Source organism: Pezoporus wallicus, unplaced genomic scaffold (assembly GCF_028554395.1).
Source record: "Pezoporus wallicus isolate ANWC-B61680 ecotype Strahan unplaced genomic scaffold, APGP_CSIRO_Pwel_v1 contig_3815, whole genome shotgun sequence".
NCBI lineage: Eukaryota > Metazoa > Chordata > Aves > Psittaciformes > Psittacidae > Pezoporus > Pezoporus wallicus.
In genome coordinates, this window is record NW_026637911.1 from 3,138,392 (window position 1) to 3,157,915 (window position 19,524).

The following is a 19,524-nucleotide window of genomic DNA, read 5'->3' on the forward strand; positions in this document are numbered from 1 at the left end:
CCTTACTGTAATAAGTATAATGCAGTATATTTGTCAGTTGGAATAATCAAAATCTAGTCAATTGCCTTAAGCTCACTTCTCTACTTTATTAGATTTGTGCAAAACAAAACAGTAACAAAAAAACAAACCAACAAAACAAAAACAAACAAAATGAAACAAAAAAAAAAGAAAATAAACAAAAAAGCCCCAAACCCAAAGCCACAGCATAAGGACAACTGATTTTATAACTCTATGGAATTAAGTTGTTTTGCCTCTGACAAATCTGAATCCATTTTATTCTTCCTTTGTAATAATGGTACAGAGAAAGAGGACTGGAACTACAGATATCCTCCAACAACTACCATGTTATATGCTTATATCAAAAAGCACAAACTCCACTGCAATACCCAGAGCTGGAGCAGCAGAAGACAGTCAAATGGCAATAAAAAAATTACAGGGACAATTCTTATGACTACCCAAGGTAGATGACTTGAGAAATCAGAGTATGTGTATACTTGGAAGAAAAGCCATGTTTCTCAAGTCATATGGTGTCTTACCAATGTCCATCAAATTTTGTACAGTGAATTCATTCAACAGTGACATTTTCTTTCACTGTGACATTTTGTACACGTGAAAACAATTACTTCACTACTGCCACGATATGTTTCTTCCTCTCTGACACAAGTGGCACAGATCCTGGTTTGCTGTGCTTACGACGATTCAGTTCCCTAGAAACAAACAAACAGAAAAAAGTTCAGTGTTCAGCACAATGATTTAACCAATACCAGCTTCCTCCTTAAGCCACCAGTGGAAATCTCCTACAATTAAAAAAAAGACATTAAGAGCTGCTCTGCTTTTACTAAAAGCCACCTACTTCATCCGGTAAGAAGATGGACTGTCCCTTTGAAAAATAATTTTAAAATTGGCTAACTTAGTAAAGTTTCAAATCAAGGCTTTTCTTGGGAGCTCAGCTTACTTGATTTTCATGTCAATCCTTGCTACTCAAGTTCATAGAGGCTTTCAGCTGAGAAAAATAACTAAAACCCACCACTTCTCCATTTTACTGTTAATTCAATGGCTACAGCAAAGCATGCCACCTTCTGCTCCTAGAAATTCCAATATGGCAACAATCCAGCTGACTAATAACACTTACCCTAGAGTCTGCCATGAAAAAAAACAAACATACCCACCAAAAAAAAAGCATCAAAACAAAACAGAAAAACCCCTCCACACAGCCAAACCAGTCCTTTCTTGCAATGTTGCACCATGCCATGCTTAACAGAACACTGCAGTTCCTTCCAGTACAGTATTTGCTCCTGTTTTTTCACTATACTTTTGGGAAGCAGCCAGTCCCCACTGACACAGGCACCTGTCTGCATTTTCCTTATAATCAAAGGTTAATCAATCCAGTACAATTGTATGATCGCTTATTCAGATGTTAAAAGTAGCTCAAACTTGTTCCTCCTACACACTGTAGCTCTGCGTAGCACACTACAGCACTGCAGTGGTGCATTTTCTGAAGACAGAGAAAACAAAGCCAGAAGAGGAAGACATACTTTCGCCGACGAGCTTCTCTCATGATACGCTGCTCCTTGATTTGACAAAATATACTTTTAGGCAAGTGACGGTGTTGAGCAATGCGCCTGATCTTTGGGTGATACTGGAACTTCTCCTTCAGCTTCTGATTGTAATTCATAGCTGCCTTCTCTCGTGGTGCAAGCTGTGGGGAAAACACCACAAACAAGCGTTATAAAAGAACAGGGCTATAACTGTCCTGCTTTTATCTACAAACCAAAATTCTAACTTTTAACTCAGATGGCTTCCTTCTGGCGAATGGCTGGAACCACAGGAATTTCAGAATTAAGGTAGGTAAGTATTAAAACCCTACAATTCCAACAATACCCCAATGATCAAACACAAAACATTATCAAAGTTCAGAGAAGTAGCTGAATTTGCTCCCTGAAAACCAGATTTTAACATCCTTTAGAGAAAGAAGAGAACAGAAATAGCTGACAGTAAAACCTCTTTGATCGGTCTGCCTGCTTTCCTAACCTCTGATGATGATCAACTTCCACTGCGAAACAAGGATATGCAGGCATTTTAATGACAGCCAGTATAAGTACAAATGCTATAAATTAACTGTCTTCATGAACAGCTTTACAGACAGCTCTTTAGGTGGCCTAAATCTTACCCAGTGCCTTGATCCATTAGAAAGCACAGTGCACATATTACATTTCAAATATTAGCTTGACTATATGGCACACAGGGAGTTCCAGCTTTCATCGGGCAGCTAAAAATCTTAGTATCACAAACACATGAAATACAGGTAAGCTAGAATAACCACAAAAGACTTAATTTTATTCATGTTTAAAATTATGTCTGAACAACCATTAACACTGAAAGTGAGAAATGCCTTTTGCTGAGAGGTAACCTACAGAGGGTATTTATTTGTTTTTTAGAAGCAGGCAGTTTCCTTTGGTCATAACGCACATTCATCAAAAGGATAAAAAAAAATACTGTGTGTGCTGTGTTTCTGTTTAAAGCATGCACTGCTTCACATGAAGCATCAATCCCTACGTATTTTAGATTTGCTCAGATCTGTCAGAATTCCAGTTGCATTTCACACTAGTGAGCTTTCACATAAACAGAAAGTCTGTTAATATGAAATATTAACAGATGATAATCTTATTTTCTTCCTTCTACCCTCCTGCCCAAAACAAGCTCTATAAATCCAATATTTCAGACATCTTAAAACACTTCATACTTTCAAACAAGCAGTAGCACAAGTCTTTTGCCCTCCCACATTTATTTAATCCATTAAAGTACTAAAAGCAAAGCAGTATTTCAGATAGCTATTATTTATTCAGCTTTGGAAATTACTCAGTTTCACTAATTTCTTTGTTTCTCAGGAAAAACAGAACCTGAGTTTCAAATGCTAACAAAAAAAAAAAACAAAAAAAAAAACAGTGACAAAATCAACTTTATTGCACACACACAAGTTTGGAAATTACATTATTACCATTATTATGAAATATGCTTTTTTCCCTTTTTAAATCAGCAACTGCCTATTTCTTCTCCACTTTGGAATAGAAGCAACTTCTGTTAGAATATCTCATGAATTATGAAAGAATAAGTATCATACTCAGATAGTATCTGGTCTGAAATACCATTAATGGTCTGAAAGCAAGTATTAATAAAACACAGCAAAGGAGTTTCTCCTTTGAGACAATAAAGAACCCAGGTACCAGATGCAGAGCTGCTCATCACTCAGAAAATTCTTAGGCATCAGAAATACATAATGCTCTTAACCTCTGCTTCTCCACACTCTCTTATTAGTAAAACCAAAACTCTTTACTTACATTTATCAATACCTCTCAAATGGCAAGTGAATAAATTTTATAATCTTAACCCACTAAAACTACACACCTCTCTGTCCTTTACTGAAATTCCTTACAGTGAGCCAACCTAAATAGCTGGTTCACTCTCAATAAATCTGAAGTGTTCCCACTCTGCAGAAAACTGCCAACATAATCCAAATTAGAGAGCTTTTACTTAAATTAAATGCAGTGATTTTCCTTTAATTTAAGAAGGGCAAATTGCTGATTTAATGTAATCTTGATGATTCTACAGACAAGAGGTGAATCTGTAAATTAAAGATATATCCAGGATATCTTATTTTAGAAATTAATATAGATCAAGGTAGCTCCATTTTGAGTCTGATTCAATTTTTATGTGTAATGTATAGAAAGTATAGGTACATAGAAGACCACGTAGCTGGTGACTTACCGTCCAGCCACCAAATGCCAACACCCCATATAGCAGACGGTGCTAAGTACACCTTCATCATGATGGTAAGAGAAAACTCTGCAGTAATGACAAGTTTCTGTCTATTTATGAGAGATGGCAGATAGCTAAGAGAGCAGACTGCAATAGCACACTGAATTCCAACTTCTCTCTTGCAAGTCATTTTACAAAGGTCAATGTAAACAGCTGAAGAGAACAGTGTTACTTTTCATTCTGGTGCGAGCTGGAGAAGATGCCATAAACAGAGAATGATTTAGCAGGATTAAAGACTTTGTTTAAAGGGACTAGAACCCTCTATAATATAATAAATTAGGATTTATATGACATCATGTGTGGAAGACTTGCTCAAAGATGACATATGACCCTTTTTTCATACGTTCCAAAATTGAATGTGCAACTTCCTTCCTTTGTGAGGGAAACAAATATTATGCAGCAGAAAGACAGCTGATTTGTGCCATTACCACAATAGTACTTCACAGCAAAGAACTAGAATGAAAAAGCTATAAAATGCAACTAAGCTGTCAGCAATGGGAGAATGTGTCCTCAAGTAAAATGCCTGTGTCTCGTTTCTCCCTCCTGGTGCTAAAGGCTGGTTATTTTTCCTATCTAAGCAGGAAGGTAAGCATTTTTCCAGAGCCCTAATTGAAGAGCTTTTCTTTTAACCCATCTTTAACAATTTTTTTTTCTTTTTAAAGAGGATTGTATTTGTATTGTGCTGCATTTAAAACTCCACACTATTCAACTCCTGTAATTCAGCATGAGAATAGAAAAATGGGTGTTTATCTATCCTGTCGAGGTTGCCTTTCTAGGTTAGGGCAGACAGAGCACAGATACAACATATTTTCAGAATGCAAATGTATCCCAGCAGTTTTCTACACCACATCGTGTCTTTATTTAATTCTTTCCATTGCTCTGTTTAAAGCACCTGCCTAAATTTATTGACATCAAGTTTATTTCTCATTATTTTCTTGGACCAAAAACTTATGGCTTCTTCACATCTAAACAGATGACAAAAAAAAAAGAAAAATAATGTAGATGTTAAGGGCACAAAGTCATAGTTCAAGGGATGAAGTTACATGAGCATTAAATCACAAACCCCAAATCACTATGAAAAGAATGCCATGTCACACAATATCTGGTACTGCTGGTTATCAGCCTTATCTCACAAAATGGAACTGGATACTGGAAACAGGCTGAAAGGATATACAATTACTTGCACAGTTTTGATGCACTCCTGGTAATGCACTTCACTAGATCAAAACCAAGACTTATTACTGCACTTTCCCCTATCTTTTTCAGTCCTTACTCAAAAGCTGTTATTTCCGCATCTCACAAGAAAGTGGCAAACCTAAGCTCCACTCTCACTAGTGTTACACTTACTGATACACAAATCATTCCAAGCAGAAAGTTTTCTTCTTCTTCAGTTGCCCAGTGCTGTGTTCTAATTCCTAACTACTTTGGAAATGTAAGAGCCAAATTTTGCAGCTGTTACTCACAGAAGTAATGTTACTAAGTATTTACACTTAGCAGATGTAGATCTTTTTATGTGTCAACAGACTGAACAACAGTACAGCTTACTGAATTTTTACTGATGGTTTATTGCTTTCACTACAATTCGGAAAACCCAATCTATCTCTTTATTTATATTAATTCTACTCTGCTAACTGAAATCTATACTGCTGCTTTTCCAGCTTTTTCACTCAGAAAAGGCTATGTGTTCCTCTTTTTTTAAAAGACCAAAGTATTTATCTTTTCAGAAATCTTAAACCTCTCCAAGAGCAAAGGTACAAAAGCCTCAAACATACTTAACATTGTATTTTATGGTTTGAACTGTCTGGAGTATCTTAAAAACCTTGTTTAATTTAGTCTTTTGCTTCTGGACATGCAGAGCCAGATATTTACTGCTTTAAAAATAACACCTGTTTAAGTCCTATGTAATAACAATTATTTATGTTTTTATCAACTTCTGTTAAAGAGAAAATAAATGTTGCGAATTATTTTAAAGCAACTTCTGCAGTACCTCTAACAGAGAGATTTGGGTTCTGCTGCCCCTCTGTAAAACCCATGCAGACTTAACTGTCAGTGGAGTGAAGACAGAATGCCTCTGGCTCCTCCAGAGACTTTTATTCTTACTCTAATGTTTCACTGATTTTTAATGAGTGCAATGCCAAATACATAAAAAACCAAAAGAAACATGCATGTCAAAACTGATGACTGCTAGCTAGGGTAGCCATGATTCAGAAAGTACAACCTTCCAACTGTATAAATGTTCCTCAGTCGCAACCTAAGTATGTATTTACTGTAACTTCCTTGGAACCCAGCAATACTAAAACCAAGTCAGGCTAAGTACTTAGCAAAGAAAAAAAATGTTAAGAGTACCATTTTTCTTTTTCTATCAGGATACTGGTTTCCATCCACCCCCACCCCCAAAATATCCATCTTAAAATACAACATATTACAAGATGCTAGCATTATAACAGAAATCCAGTGACCTTTGGATGAGTCATTCAATCAAATGGTCTCAGCAAAGAAAAACAGCAAACTAAGCAACTAAGCATTTAAGACATTCTGACACTTCCGACAGAATTACCGAATGTTCAGCCCTGAATACGCAAAATGTTAAAAAAATAGCCCCAGACAAGGGAAGTGGACATTTATAAAATGAGCAAGCATATGTCTATGAAGATAAGAACACCAATCCTAAAAAAGAAGGTGCAGGTAGTGCAGGTAAAGAAAATCAGTGGAACCTGATAAATAGCTGTTAATAGTTCTGACATTAAGAATCACAGGAACTATCAAGTTGGGTGGAGCAAGGATTGGCACAGTTGCCTGAATCCAAGCAACGTATCTAAGGTATATCCAAGAATGTCATAAGGCATAAAGATTCCACTCTTAAGTCCTACTAGCAACAATTACTCTCTAAACATCTGAAAAACAAAATTTCATAGTCCTTCAAAAAAAAAAAAAAAGATTAACAACAGCTATTGCATCCTGGATGTTTAATTATTTCGATATTAAGTAAATATCAGTTTAAGTCTATATGAAGTTTAGATCATTATTCAATCCCATAAATGTCTGACTCAAGCACTATATGGGAAAATCATAGAATGGTTCTGGTTGGAAGGGACCTTACAAATCATCTAGTTCCAACACCCCTGCCATGGGATCCCACAGATCAATTCAGAACAGAAAAAAAATGATAGCATCCTCAACAAAAAGAGTTATTTCATTATTCCATTATAGAAATTAAATTTGAATAGTAGCCTGTAACCACAAATATTGTACAGGCTACAAAGTTGTCAGGGCTTTTATCTATAGCTCTGTTGCAGAGACGAGAGACCTATGGTGGGCCATAGCTAAAAATACACGTTTGTTTATCTGTGCTACTCCATAACCAGTGCTGCACAGTACACGACAGTCCATGAATTACTCCTTTCCTCATCATAGCCCTAAGTACTCCTACCACTGCCATACCACACCTGCCACCTCTCCCAGCTCCACTCCACTTCCCTCCTATACAGAGACTATAATTTGATGGAGCTTCAGGTAACCACAAGCAGCCCTAGACATAACTACGCAACAGATCCATCCCTACAACATTCTTCCTTGAATTACAGCTCCCTATTCCTCCTCTACGATGTTTCATAAGATCAAGAAGAAATTTCCTCAAGCATTATCTGACAGCTATGCGGATGAGCTCAGAAAAAGCAACATAAGCAACTCCAAAATATCATAACAATACAAAGCTACGTAAGGGGATTATTGCAGCAGACAAAGTGTCAAATTTGTTCACGAAAGTCATTCAGTGCTTTAACACAACTGTGTAGACGGATATATGCAAGTGGTAACTATAATAGAACATTTTGGCTTTGTCTATACATAAACATACATATAAAAATTTGAACAAGTATAGCTGTAAAGACTTGTATCTAATTAGACTGATATCTGTTTCTAGGAACACTTCAAACTGACTTCAATTAAAGGGATTTCAAGCTCCACACTACTTTACCCACTTTGTGTCTGAGAGTAATACAGGTTAAGCACAATTTCAGTTACGCATTGATGCAAATAAACTATTTTTACAGGGCATATGTTTATCATGGTATGAACTGCACATGAACCAATCCCGTGCCAGTCAAACTTTTTGGAAGCAGTAACTCCAAACTTCAGTAGAATTACTTGTGTATGGCAAATGAGAAGTATTCTCTAGTGCAAAGAGATGATTTTTTACCTGGGTGCTACAGGTGAGAATTCATGTTTACTGAGAACTGATGACCTCTGTTAACATTAAAAAAGACCAAAAAACATGAAAGTGACCTCTCATAGCAATGAGGAATTTAATTTTATTATGCAAGCTGCAGTAAATGCAATGAGCTGCAGTACGTCAGTTTTCAAATTAAATACAAACATCAAACTAGTTTTACACTTTCCCTTTAGAAAGATTTTATTATTTGAATAGGCTAACCAGTTGTAATAATGAAAAAAAAAAACCAAACATCCTATCTTGTTATAACAAAAAGAAAAATGCAACTCTTACCACTCCCAGTTTTTCTGAAGCATTAGCTTTCCACAGACGAATATTCATCTCATCTGAGCCGCACAGAATGTATTTGTTATCTGAAGTCCATTTTACTGTGATGACATGCTGCATTCGTTTTGTGTGATACACCTCCCTAGAGCAGAGACACATTTTCAAGTGATCACTGTTCTCACCAACATTTCTTTTCAAATAGCAGAGAGCATTCGGGTGAAGGCAACAGTAATTTTTTTACTTTTAGTTTCTAAATAATCTGACCTTTTAAAACACTGCTGATCTTAAATCTATCTAGAGAGATTCAAATAAAGTGTGATGGTTTGACTGATAAAGGACCCCCTAGGATAAGATACTTTTAGGATCAGATCTTCCATTTAGAGACTTTTCTCTGTTCCATGGGATTAATTTTAACTTTGGAATTATGAAAAAGCCCAGCTTCTAAAGAATTTTAAGTGTCCCAGAAACCCTAGTCAGCTTATACGAGGCTCAGTTCTTCATATGTAAGGCTTTTGCTCACTAGATTTATGGCCATCGCACAGAGAAGGGGGAATAGTGTGGACAAGGAAGAAAATTCCTTCCACAGGCCTTGGCAGCAATTTGCTATAATGCAGAATAAGGCCTTCAGCTATGGTATTATGGGGTCTGCAAACTTCCCCTCAATGATGTGCTTTAACGTTGCAGATCATCAGTTTTGTGAACATTAGTGTTCCACAGAGAGGAAAACTTGTAGAACATGGAAGCTGCTAACCATGGTGTAAACCAAACACACAAAAAACCTGCAATACCTCATTACACTTAAATTCCTATTGCAAGACAGGAAGAATGAAAGCTACCTGTAGATTAGACATAAAGGAAAACATAAACAGTCCCTCTCAATCTTTAATGCAGTATAGGAGTACACAGCTATGTTGAATAATGCATACATACTTGCAATAAAAATATACTTCTTCCCTAATCGCTATTGCAACATTACCACCCCTCAAACCACATAAACTTGACTTAGGAGCAACTCGGGGGGATGGATGGACGACACGGACGGACACTGGGGGACAAAGGGGCAAAGTTGGAGAGAGGAAGGCAACTAGAAGTAAAATAAAGTTATGAAGAAAAAAAAAAGAAAGAACTGACAACAGAGAATAATGAAGGCAGGTTTATGAAGAACAAATGATACCAGGCAGATCTGATAACTGGCTTCAATTTTCATCAAACTGGAGGGAAAAAAAAAAAAAGGAAAAAAGACACAGCAGATCCAATCTGAACTTCAGCAAAATATTTAATACACTGCCTTATGAAATATTACATGAAAAACTAATTCAAAGTGAACTGTATTCAAAGCATCGTCACATGACAATGTGACAAAGCCCAGTTAACAAAATATGAACAAAGGGTAATAAGTGTGATCTGTTTCAATACAAGTGTCTCAAACTGGTCTTCAGGATCATACAACAATGCTTTTCATGTAACACTTTCAGCAATCATCCATATAGGATGAAGACAGCCCCTAGAAAGCCAAATGCTAGAATGATGTACACCACTGTGAACTTCAAGTGGTGACAGATACCCTACAAAGCGACCTAAAAATATTAAAGATATAGAGCGAGGGAAATAAAATGGGCTTCATCTTGGTGAAACACAAATGAGCACACCCAACAACAGTAGCTCTCTGTAATGTCAATTCAAAACTGCCTAAGTACTGCTATCCATTAAGTAGAAGTTCTACTCTAATACATACTCCACAATTATGACACCAAGCTGTGTGGTTCGGTTGATACCCTGGTGGGAAGGAATGCCATTCAGAGGGACCTTGACACACTTGTGAGGTGGGCTGATGCCAACCTCATGAAGTTTAACTATGCCAAGTGCAAGGTCCTATACCTGGGTCAGAGCAATCCCAGGCACAGCTACAGGTTGGGCAGAGAAGAGATTCAGAGCAGCCCTGCAGAGAAGGACTTAGGGGTGTTGGTCGATGAGAAAATGAACAGGAGCCGGCTTCAGTGTGAGCTCACAGCCCAGAAAGCCAACCGCATCCTGGGCTGCATCAAAAGGAGCGTGACCAGCAGGTCAAAGGAGGTGATCCTGCCCCTCTACTCTGCTCTCGTGAGATCTCACTTGGAGTATTGTGTGCAGTTCTGGTGTCCTCAACATAAAAAGGACATGGAGCTGTTAGGACAAGTCCAGAGAAGGGCCACGAGGATGATCAGGACTGGCACACCTCCCATATGAAGATAGGCTGAGAAAGTTGGGACTGTTCAGCCTGGAGAAGAGAAGGCTGCATGGAGACCTCATAGCAGCCTTCCAGTATCTGAAGGGGGCCTACAGGGATGCTGGGGAGACTCTTCACTAGGGACTGTAGTGATAGGACAAGGGGTAACAGGTTAAAACCTAAACAAGGGAAGTTTAGATTGGATATGAGGAAATCCTTTCCTGTTAGGTTGGTGAGGCACTGGAATGGATTGTCCAGGGAGGTTGTGAATGCTCCATCGCTGGCAAGTGTTCAAGACCAGGTTGGATGAAGCCTTGGGTGAGATGGTTTAGTGTGAGGTGTCCCTGCCCATGGCAGGGGGGTTGGAACTTGATGATCTTAAGGTCCTTTCCAACCCTAACTATTCTGTGATTCTATGATTCTATGAATTATCTGTCAACTACATGACCCATCAATCACAAGTTATACAGAGTAATAATTCAATATTTACAGGAAGTGAATGCCCCAAAGAAGATGTTAATGTACTAATTAAGAATTTTGAGGGCTAGGGAAGAAGTTTACTGGAATGAATAACACAAGAGAGAAAGGTGTAAAATCGCTACTCACCTGCTGTGACCTTTGTCTACAGGAAAAATGCGGATAGACTTATCAAAGCTGGCAGAGACAAATTCCTTCCCAGTGGGTGAATAATCCACATCAAGAACAGCAGATACGTGATCCATATGCACCGTCACAGGTGATTCAAGAAAGCGCATATCAAAAGTATATAAGCTTTAAAAAAAATTCACCAACAGCATTTTCAATATCAGATTAGCTGTTCACATGAATAGTACTGTTCAAAAGTAAAAAACTGCTGTGAGACATTGAAAGGGTAAGTATTGCAGATTCTGGAACCGGCTCACAAAAATTTGGGTTTTAGTTTCGGTCTGGTTTATTTTTTTTTAAGAAATGTTCCCATCAAAATAGCTGATAAGTACAATATATCAAGCTTTACAAGAGCTGTCAAGAAAATAAACACTTATATTTCCTTAGACTGGTCCAACAGTACTTATTTTCCAGGTCTCATTGCAAGTTACACTTGCACTGGTTCAGCTGCTTTTTTCTCCCCAGATACTGAAATACAGAGAAAGAAGCAGTCTACTACCAACTCTTTTTTTTTTTGTTTACATAACTGAGGCTATAATTCTCCAGTTTATTACTTAAGTGATCCAAATTTAAAATTATTTTTTAAATATTTATTTTAGCATGATGATAAAACATCACAATACAGACTAAAACCAACATGATCAGGATTATCACTGTCACACTTACTTGTAATCTTCATTTGCTGCAGTAAAAATGAAAGCTTCCATAGGGTTCCAACACAGTGTATTTGTCCTCATGTTCAAGATAACCTGAAAGATGTTTACACATTACTACCTTGTTAGAGGCAGTAAAATACTTGCTATAGTTCAAAACGTCCTATACCACTGGAGACAACTACTTTACAGAATTGCATCAGAAGAATAGTGACATGACAGAGTATTTTCTTCTCATGTTAGAATTGGAACTCAAGAACTTCCTCTCCCTCATACATGCTCACTTGTGCTACTACTAAATTCTCTGTAAGTAATTTTAAATGTGGTCAACATGTAAAATGGAACTTCTGAAAAATTTCACTTTTCAATCATATTTATAGGAACCTTTAGGTAAGTAATTTATAAATACACCTAATTAAATTCTTATCTCAAGAGACAGTCATTGACAATGCAAATCAGCACTTGCAAAGCTATTGCAACATTGTGATATCCTCCACTTACTACTATCACTTCATTATCTTTGAAACCGCAGTTCATGAATTCTCCAGGACAGTCGCCATTCCTTGTTCAAGTGCCATGCAATGACGTAGAAGTTACCATGCTGTAATCCACTCACCATTATCACTGTGCTAGTAATTTAAAATAGTGTTCTGGGGTGTATCAGATCAGCGTCACTGCCGACAGTACATAACATACTAGTAGGATACTGAGTGTATATTCACAAACTAGAATACTGTTCTTCAAGGAGAAAATTGTTAAAGATAGTTCTGGGGTTCCTAACTACTGAACTTGATCAATATGAATTACTGACTTCTTGTTTTAAATAAAGACATGACTTTCTATTAAAGAAAAATCTTCATGTCACTGGTAAATTCCACATATAAATACGATTTTGATTCCACTGCAAAGGATTTCTGAATGTTTTTACTGTGTGCACACAGAGGGGTTTACCTCCATGTAAAAGCAGAACACCTGTTCAAAAGCAGAGTAAGATTATCCAGTGGTAGAAAGGAAATACCTTAAAAGTTACTTTGTTTCCTTCTGGCAAGGAGGAGAAAAAAAATAAATTAAAAAAAAAAAATCACACACAGACAGAATGCAATACGGGAACATGAAGTTCTTACTGTGAAACTGCTGTCAGGTCAGGCACTTTATCAAGAATTACAAGTCAGCCTGACAGCCCATTTGAATGCAGAAAAAGGCCCTAACTCCGTTTGGTTTAAATCCCAGCAACTCAGTTAAAAGACTCAATATTAGACAATGAAAACTCAGAGAACTCACAGTTCAGAGCTTCCCTTTCTCTACCACCATAGAATCAACTAGGTTGAAAAAGACTTTTAAGATCATTAAGTCCAACCATTACTCCAGGACTGCCAAGACCACCATTAAACCACTAACAGACTACTTTCATATTCAGTATGCTTATTAGTGCCATCAGCTTCTGTTAAAAAGATTACCTTCTTTAATGGAGTTGATTTTCTCATATCATATAGCACAATATTTCTGTCAGAAGCACAGCTCCCCAAAAGGTATGTCTAAAAAGCAAACAAACAAAACCAGTGTGTCTTCTAAACACTTATAAAATATGGGTAATAGCTTACACTAGATACGTAGCAGTTCCACAAAGCTGGTAGTGAAATAGTTCCTTTTTCAGTCAAGGAAATATACTCATCATTCTTTCTGTGCACCTAATTATTCAGCACAGTTTAAATAGCTGCCCCTGTAACATTCAGAATCTACCCAGTCCTCTCTACTTCAAAATTAACAAGCAATTTCCTCATAAACACTTCATCTATGAACACAGCCCAGCAAAGAGATATACAGGAACTACTGTAGTAAATCAAATGCAATGGTTTTGCCACAGAGAAGGATGAGAGCTCCACAGCCACATAACCGCTACAAGGTATGGAGTCTGTATTGCTGTGGGCAAAATGGAGACCACCCTACTTTTCTTCCTCCTCTCTCCCTCTAACAGAGACAAAAGATAAAAAGATGAAACAACATGTTACTACATTCCAAAACAATATAGCCATAAAAAAAGTATACACCCCCTAAATATTACATTAAAAGATATATAAAAATCTAAATTTGGAAAAGGCTGTCAAAGATGGTTGTAACAGAGTTTAGATCTTACACTGATCAAGAAAAATACTAATTTCCAACATATAACAGAAACATTACCTCAATGGGATTGAATTTTACACTACTTATGCTATCAAAACCCCATGTCAGAGAGCACATGGGACTTGTCCTTTGCTCATCCCAAATGTCCACTTGCTGGCCACAGGTGGCAAAAACAGCTTCCTTCCAGTGGTGATCAATTCCTGTATACACTGTCTTTAAAAGACAAAAGTAATTGTACACTTACATATGCAAGTATGTTCTTTTATACAAAAAAGATCAAATCATCACATATCAAGTCTGCCTGGTTTTATTCATTTATATTACTGAAAACCAAGTCACCACTGCTACCAGATATACTCTTGCTCAAAAGACTAGCTTTCTTTGTACTCACTTAATATGCATGCATGCAATTCTTGTTAATTTAAATGCAGTCAGCACTAGAAGCCCATTTACAAAGACCTGGTTAACTTTAAAGCAAATGGAAATTCTAAGGGTACTATAAACTTTCAATGGGACCTGAACAGATTCCACAGATGTTACAATAATTGAAGAGTTTCAAACTATTTACAACAAGCATTTAATATTCTTAAAATAAGTGTATAATAAAGAGTGCTGAAGTACATATTTTTAATCTGCTTTTGTCAAAAAGAAAGATATAAAGTTAAAATTTTGTATCAAATGGCTGCAAGGTATTGCCACGAAAACAAACCTATGTAATGCAGACTAAGCACTGACAACAGGTCTGAAGAGGAGATTCAGAAAGATCTGACCAATTCACATGAAAGGGATGGCTAGCAGAGACTGAGCTAAGCACTCTCTGATGGCATTTGAGATATTCTTTTCTGCTTATATGTAAAATAAATGTAATAGAAACTTTAAAAGTGCCTTTATAGAATTTCATGCCATCATCTTACAACTCATTATGATAACAGGTGATACCAAACTCTCTCTCCTCAAAAAGCTAGATAAGAATTGGTTCAAACAATTCAAAAGAAGAGATGGGGGGGCAATATAATCAGAACTTCAGTTTACTACCTTTCCAAGAATTGTATGAATAGGTTCCTCTTCTCCATATTCTGGGCTCTCCATTTTCCATTGCTTCACTGTTTTGTCATCGCCAACCTGGAAACATTGCAGAAAGCATGTACATTTTTACATATTATTTTATAATATGTATTTTGCAATTAAGTACAGGCAGTCTTTCAAAAGACAGTAATCTACGGTATACACAGAAGCACTCTCTCTTGCCCATTCACTGTTCCCTTTTATACCTCCAAGTTGAAGATTAGTTCTTGTTATACGATTTCCCTAGAAACTGAGAAGGCGCATGTACATCAGCTGGCTGAAATGAGGTTAACATTCTTCCTAGCAGCCCATACAGCTCTGTGCTTTGGATTTGTGGCTAAAACAGTGCTGATACAGCACTAATCATGGCTACTGCTGAACACTGCTTCCAGGGTGTCAAGGCATTTCCTTCCCTCAGTCTGTCAGTCATTATCACTGCCTCATCATCAAGAAATAGGCTAGGTGTGGCTAACAGACTGGGAGGGGACGCAGACATGACAGCTAACCTAAAGCAGCCAAAGGAGTATTCCAGACCATGAACATCATGCTCAGCAATAAAAACTGGGGTAGTGGAAGAAGAAAGGGAGGTAGGGGCTGGCTTTCAAAGTGGCTGCTGTTCAGAGACTGTCTGCTTGTGAAAGAAGGTGACTGATTTCACTGTTGCCCCCACCACTACACTTCCCTCCCTTATTCAACTGTCTTTACCTCAATCCACAAATGCCTTCCAGTTTCCAGAAAAAGGTGAGCTGGAATGATGACTATTTTTTCAGGATACATTATGTCATTTTTAATCAAATGGCACCTTAAACTGCAAATTATCTTCTGGATGTCATTTTGATGAGCATGTAAACAATTAAAAGGCACTTTCCACCTCAGTTGTTTCAGTTGCCTCTTCCTAATGCCATGGAATGTCTTGCACTATGCCAGCGTAAGTTTTTGCATGGCTGTGCAGTGACCTGGATCAGGCAAACTCGCCAAGTAAAAACGTTAGTTTTACAAGTTTAACTTCCTTTCCTAACAGCGCTGCTATTGTTCCTTCTTTCCCTCTCAACTTTCAAGCAGGGGAATTGTCAAAAGGGAATTCTAATTTGGAGTCACTTAGAATTTTTTGCTGCAACTTCCCTTATATCCTAACTTCTGTCCTCGTGATCCGATATATACTTCAGAAAAGATAAATATATAGTAGTGAAAATAGCTCTTCTATGCCCAGGTCAAAAGAAGCAAAACCTCAGGACACTCTAGTCTTCAAAAGCAATTCCTTTTTTTGTATCATCTTGTAATTGCTTTTAATGCAAACAGGAAGACATACTATTTCCAGATGTTTTACATGCAAGTGAATCAGGCATCATTGATATAAGTTAATAAAGTTTAATTAACCTGGGACCATCTTGACTCAATCAGCTTATCTTTAATCATAGCATACGTAAATGGTTACTTTTTTATGTCTTTCAATGAACATAATTTATGTCCTACTTTAATGACAACTGCTTTACTCAAGACTTGATTATATGACCATCCATTAGCAATTTTCTGGTATTTATCCCTTCCATAGTCTTGAATAAGACCCATATCACAGCATCAACAAAAATTTCATGAAAAATGGAACTGTCAGGTTCTCAGAAAAATTTAATAAATATATTCATACAGTATTTAAATATTGTATGGCAGAGAGTAAGTTGCTCACTGGAAACCAGATGGTGAAAAGGCACTCTGTACTGCCACACTGTACTAAGGAGACACATTATACTTACAGTAAAGAATGATGTACCACAGAAACGAGCACATATGCCTCGAACAAAGCCTTCATGGGCTTGTATAGTACGAATACACTGTCGTTTGGTCAGGTTCCAAATTTTAACCTGTTAAAAACAGAAAAATATTCTGTTGTTACTTATGTTTTCTGCAGCCCACAGCTGCAACTCACAATTCAAGTACAAGAGATCACACATGTTGTCTGAAATGGCATGGCTGGCTTGGACACCAGAGTGATTTTATAGTGTTAAAACTGCCTAATTATTCCCTTCTTGAAAAAATAAAAAATAAAAAAAAAAAAATTTACAAGTGCAGCTCTTTCCTTCTTATCCCCTCCAAAGCTCCACACTTGCGTATTTTTATATTTCTTTCTGAAAAATATCAGACATAATTTTAGCAAAGAACCTCTCTTAAGAGAAGGGCACTTTGCAACTAACAGAGTGCTTCCAGTCCAGCAGCTGTGCTACCTTTTATACAGACGCCCACCTCCCACAGAGGTTTCTGTTTTAAAGCATTTGGGCCCATTTAAAAAATAGGAAGAAATGGAGGACAGTTTTTCTATTTGTATGTATTTATAGTACCCAGTACTTTACTCACTCTTATCAGTGGATAAGAAATCTGGCCAACATTTCACATAAATTTATTCCCCTCTTCTCTGAAAAGATTAATCTCCCTTACACTCCTGCATGACATACACACCTTCTATAAAAAGCACAAAGCAACCAGCTACCCAGAAGACACCTTTAAAATATACAAGTACTATGAAATGAACAATAGAAGCGTGAGAGAGGACAGAGAAGACAGAAGACAGGCAATTTCTCTCTGCAGCTGACTCCATCTGAAGTGCCCTTGCTTGCTATTTGTAATATTTATGTAAAATAATCAAACACAGAGTTAGCATTTTCTAGACAATATGATAAATTATTATTCCAAAAAATTTTTGGTTGTGTGCCCCTTTCCCTTAGCTCATCTGACTTCATACAATCTTCTTAATCTGCAGCAGTTTAACTTCTCCAAGGAAAAGAGCATCACCTGGGCAGCAAAAAGCAGTCACTACGGACTGTAAATATTGACATACACTGCTCCATCGTGAGGAGATAGGTGTCACACCCTCTGCTCACAGGTGAAGAACTGAAAGCCGCTGCCTTTATGCACTGGCAGATTACAACCTACGGTTTGAGAAACACTTCCCCAAACTGGGTAAGCTGCACCTTCTGAGAGAAGATATGGTATCTTGCCAAACAAAGACACAGAAGGTAAGCATGGGGCATTTGAAAACAACAAAATTAAACAAAGGCACAAGAAAGGAAAAAAAAAATAAAGGAGGAAAGGTAACTTGCTTGTTGTTGTTTGTAACTGCAGCTTACCTCTCCATCACAAGCTCCAGACAGCACTGTAGACAAACTCTTTGGATGTTTGGCCATGCAGTTAATTCCATCTCTGTGGCCATCAAGTGAGCCAAGAAAGGGTTTTGCAAACACACGTTCTAGCTTTGTTGCATTCAGAGCTCTTATGTACTCTCGTGGAACCTCAAAAGGGTGCAATGCAGGATCATAGTTTCTTGGAACTGCAGTAAAGTAATACACACATTAGAAACCCATGGTATGTAGTATAATTCAAGGTAAGCTGAATTCAGAAGTTCTCTTCAATTTTCCTGCCATGGAGAATTTTCTGTCACACTGAGATTATTGCTGTTACTGCCATTTTGAAACTGATCTGTGGGATCATTAGTATGATCGCTTCACAAGCTCTAAGTTAATGAAGCCTGAAACTTTTTTATGTCCTTTGCAAGGGAAGCTATGAATGTAAACAACAAACTGGAACCTGCAGATATCTTGCAACTATTATCAATAAAAGCCAAAAAAACAAGAACATCCAGCCACAAGGCAAAATAAACGAACCCCGTAACAGAAACCTCCTACTGCTAAACTCCAACATACACAGTACACTAGAAGGACACAACTACATGGAGACACACAAAGAGAGGCATCCTAGCGGTCTTCATGTTCGATCACCTGCAAGCCAGCCCTGGCTCTGAAATGAGGCTCATTAGTTTCATGAGCTTGATCCTCTGCTAATGCTATCTGGTTTCCCAGGCAGGAGTGTTTAGATGACACAAGCTTCGAGCAAGGGTCTCTCTGCATCTGCCTGCAAGGCACCTTATAATAAATAAAGACAGCACATTTTGACACTGCTTCTGGGTTTTGTCTCATTCTGTTTCATGCAAAAAGACTGAAAAATCAGCAGAGCAACTGACAACAGATTGCTCATTAAGAACTGATGCTTAGTCGAGTCTGCCAATTTCCAAAGACTATTTGATGCATATCAGAACCTCTAAAATCTCTGACGAAAGAGACAAAAGTTGGGTATCACTTCTGCAACATGACAAAATTTAACAGCTTACATACAAATCCCACTTGGAAAACTACAATATATTCAGCTACCGTCCCAGTGGGTAACTTCAATAGTATTTTTCCATGTTATATATATATATATAACCACAATTAAATAACTAGAACAAATTATTTGAGATGCTGCTTTGCACCTACCTCTAATTGAATCTAATAATGAAGCGCGGGCAATTTAAAATAACACAGGTCTATTATCCTACCCAAACCAGTTTGATTTAGTGCATTAAATATGCCAAGTTTTAGTCCTGCTCTTTCTGACAAAGGGCTGTTTCACAAACTCTGTCATCAGGTAGAAGCTAAACTTCATTTCTATAATATTACAGAGGTGAAACTGCCACGACTGTGTAGGATAAG

At 37.4% G+C, this 19,524-nt stretch overlaps 1 protein-coding gene across 1 annotated transcript; it reads right to left on the reverse strand.

Moving 5' to 3' along the window:
* Positions 1–253: 253 nt before the first annotated feature.
* On the reverse strand, positions 254–18,409 carry DCAF13 (DDB1 and CUL4 associated factor 13). The gene is made up of 10 exons (XM_057408281.1): positions 18,127–18,409; positions 16,759–16,866; positions 14,978–15,064; positions 14,000–14,155; positions 13,276–13,353; positions 11,832–11,914; positions 11,127–11,291; positions 8,321–8,456; positions 1,536–1,699; positions 254–707 (listed from the first exon to the last, which is right to left on the reverse strand). The coding sequence occupies exons 1-10, from the start codon at positions 18,181–18,183 to the stop codon at positions 620–622; spliced, it is 1,122 nt and encodes a 373-aa protein (XP_057264264.1). The 5' UTR covers positions 18,184–18,409; the 3' UTR covers positions 254–619.
* Positions 18,410–19,524: the final 1,115 nt, after the last annotated feature.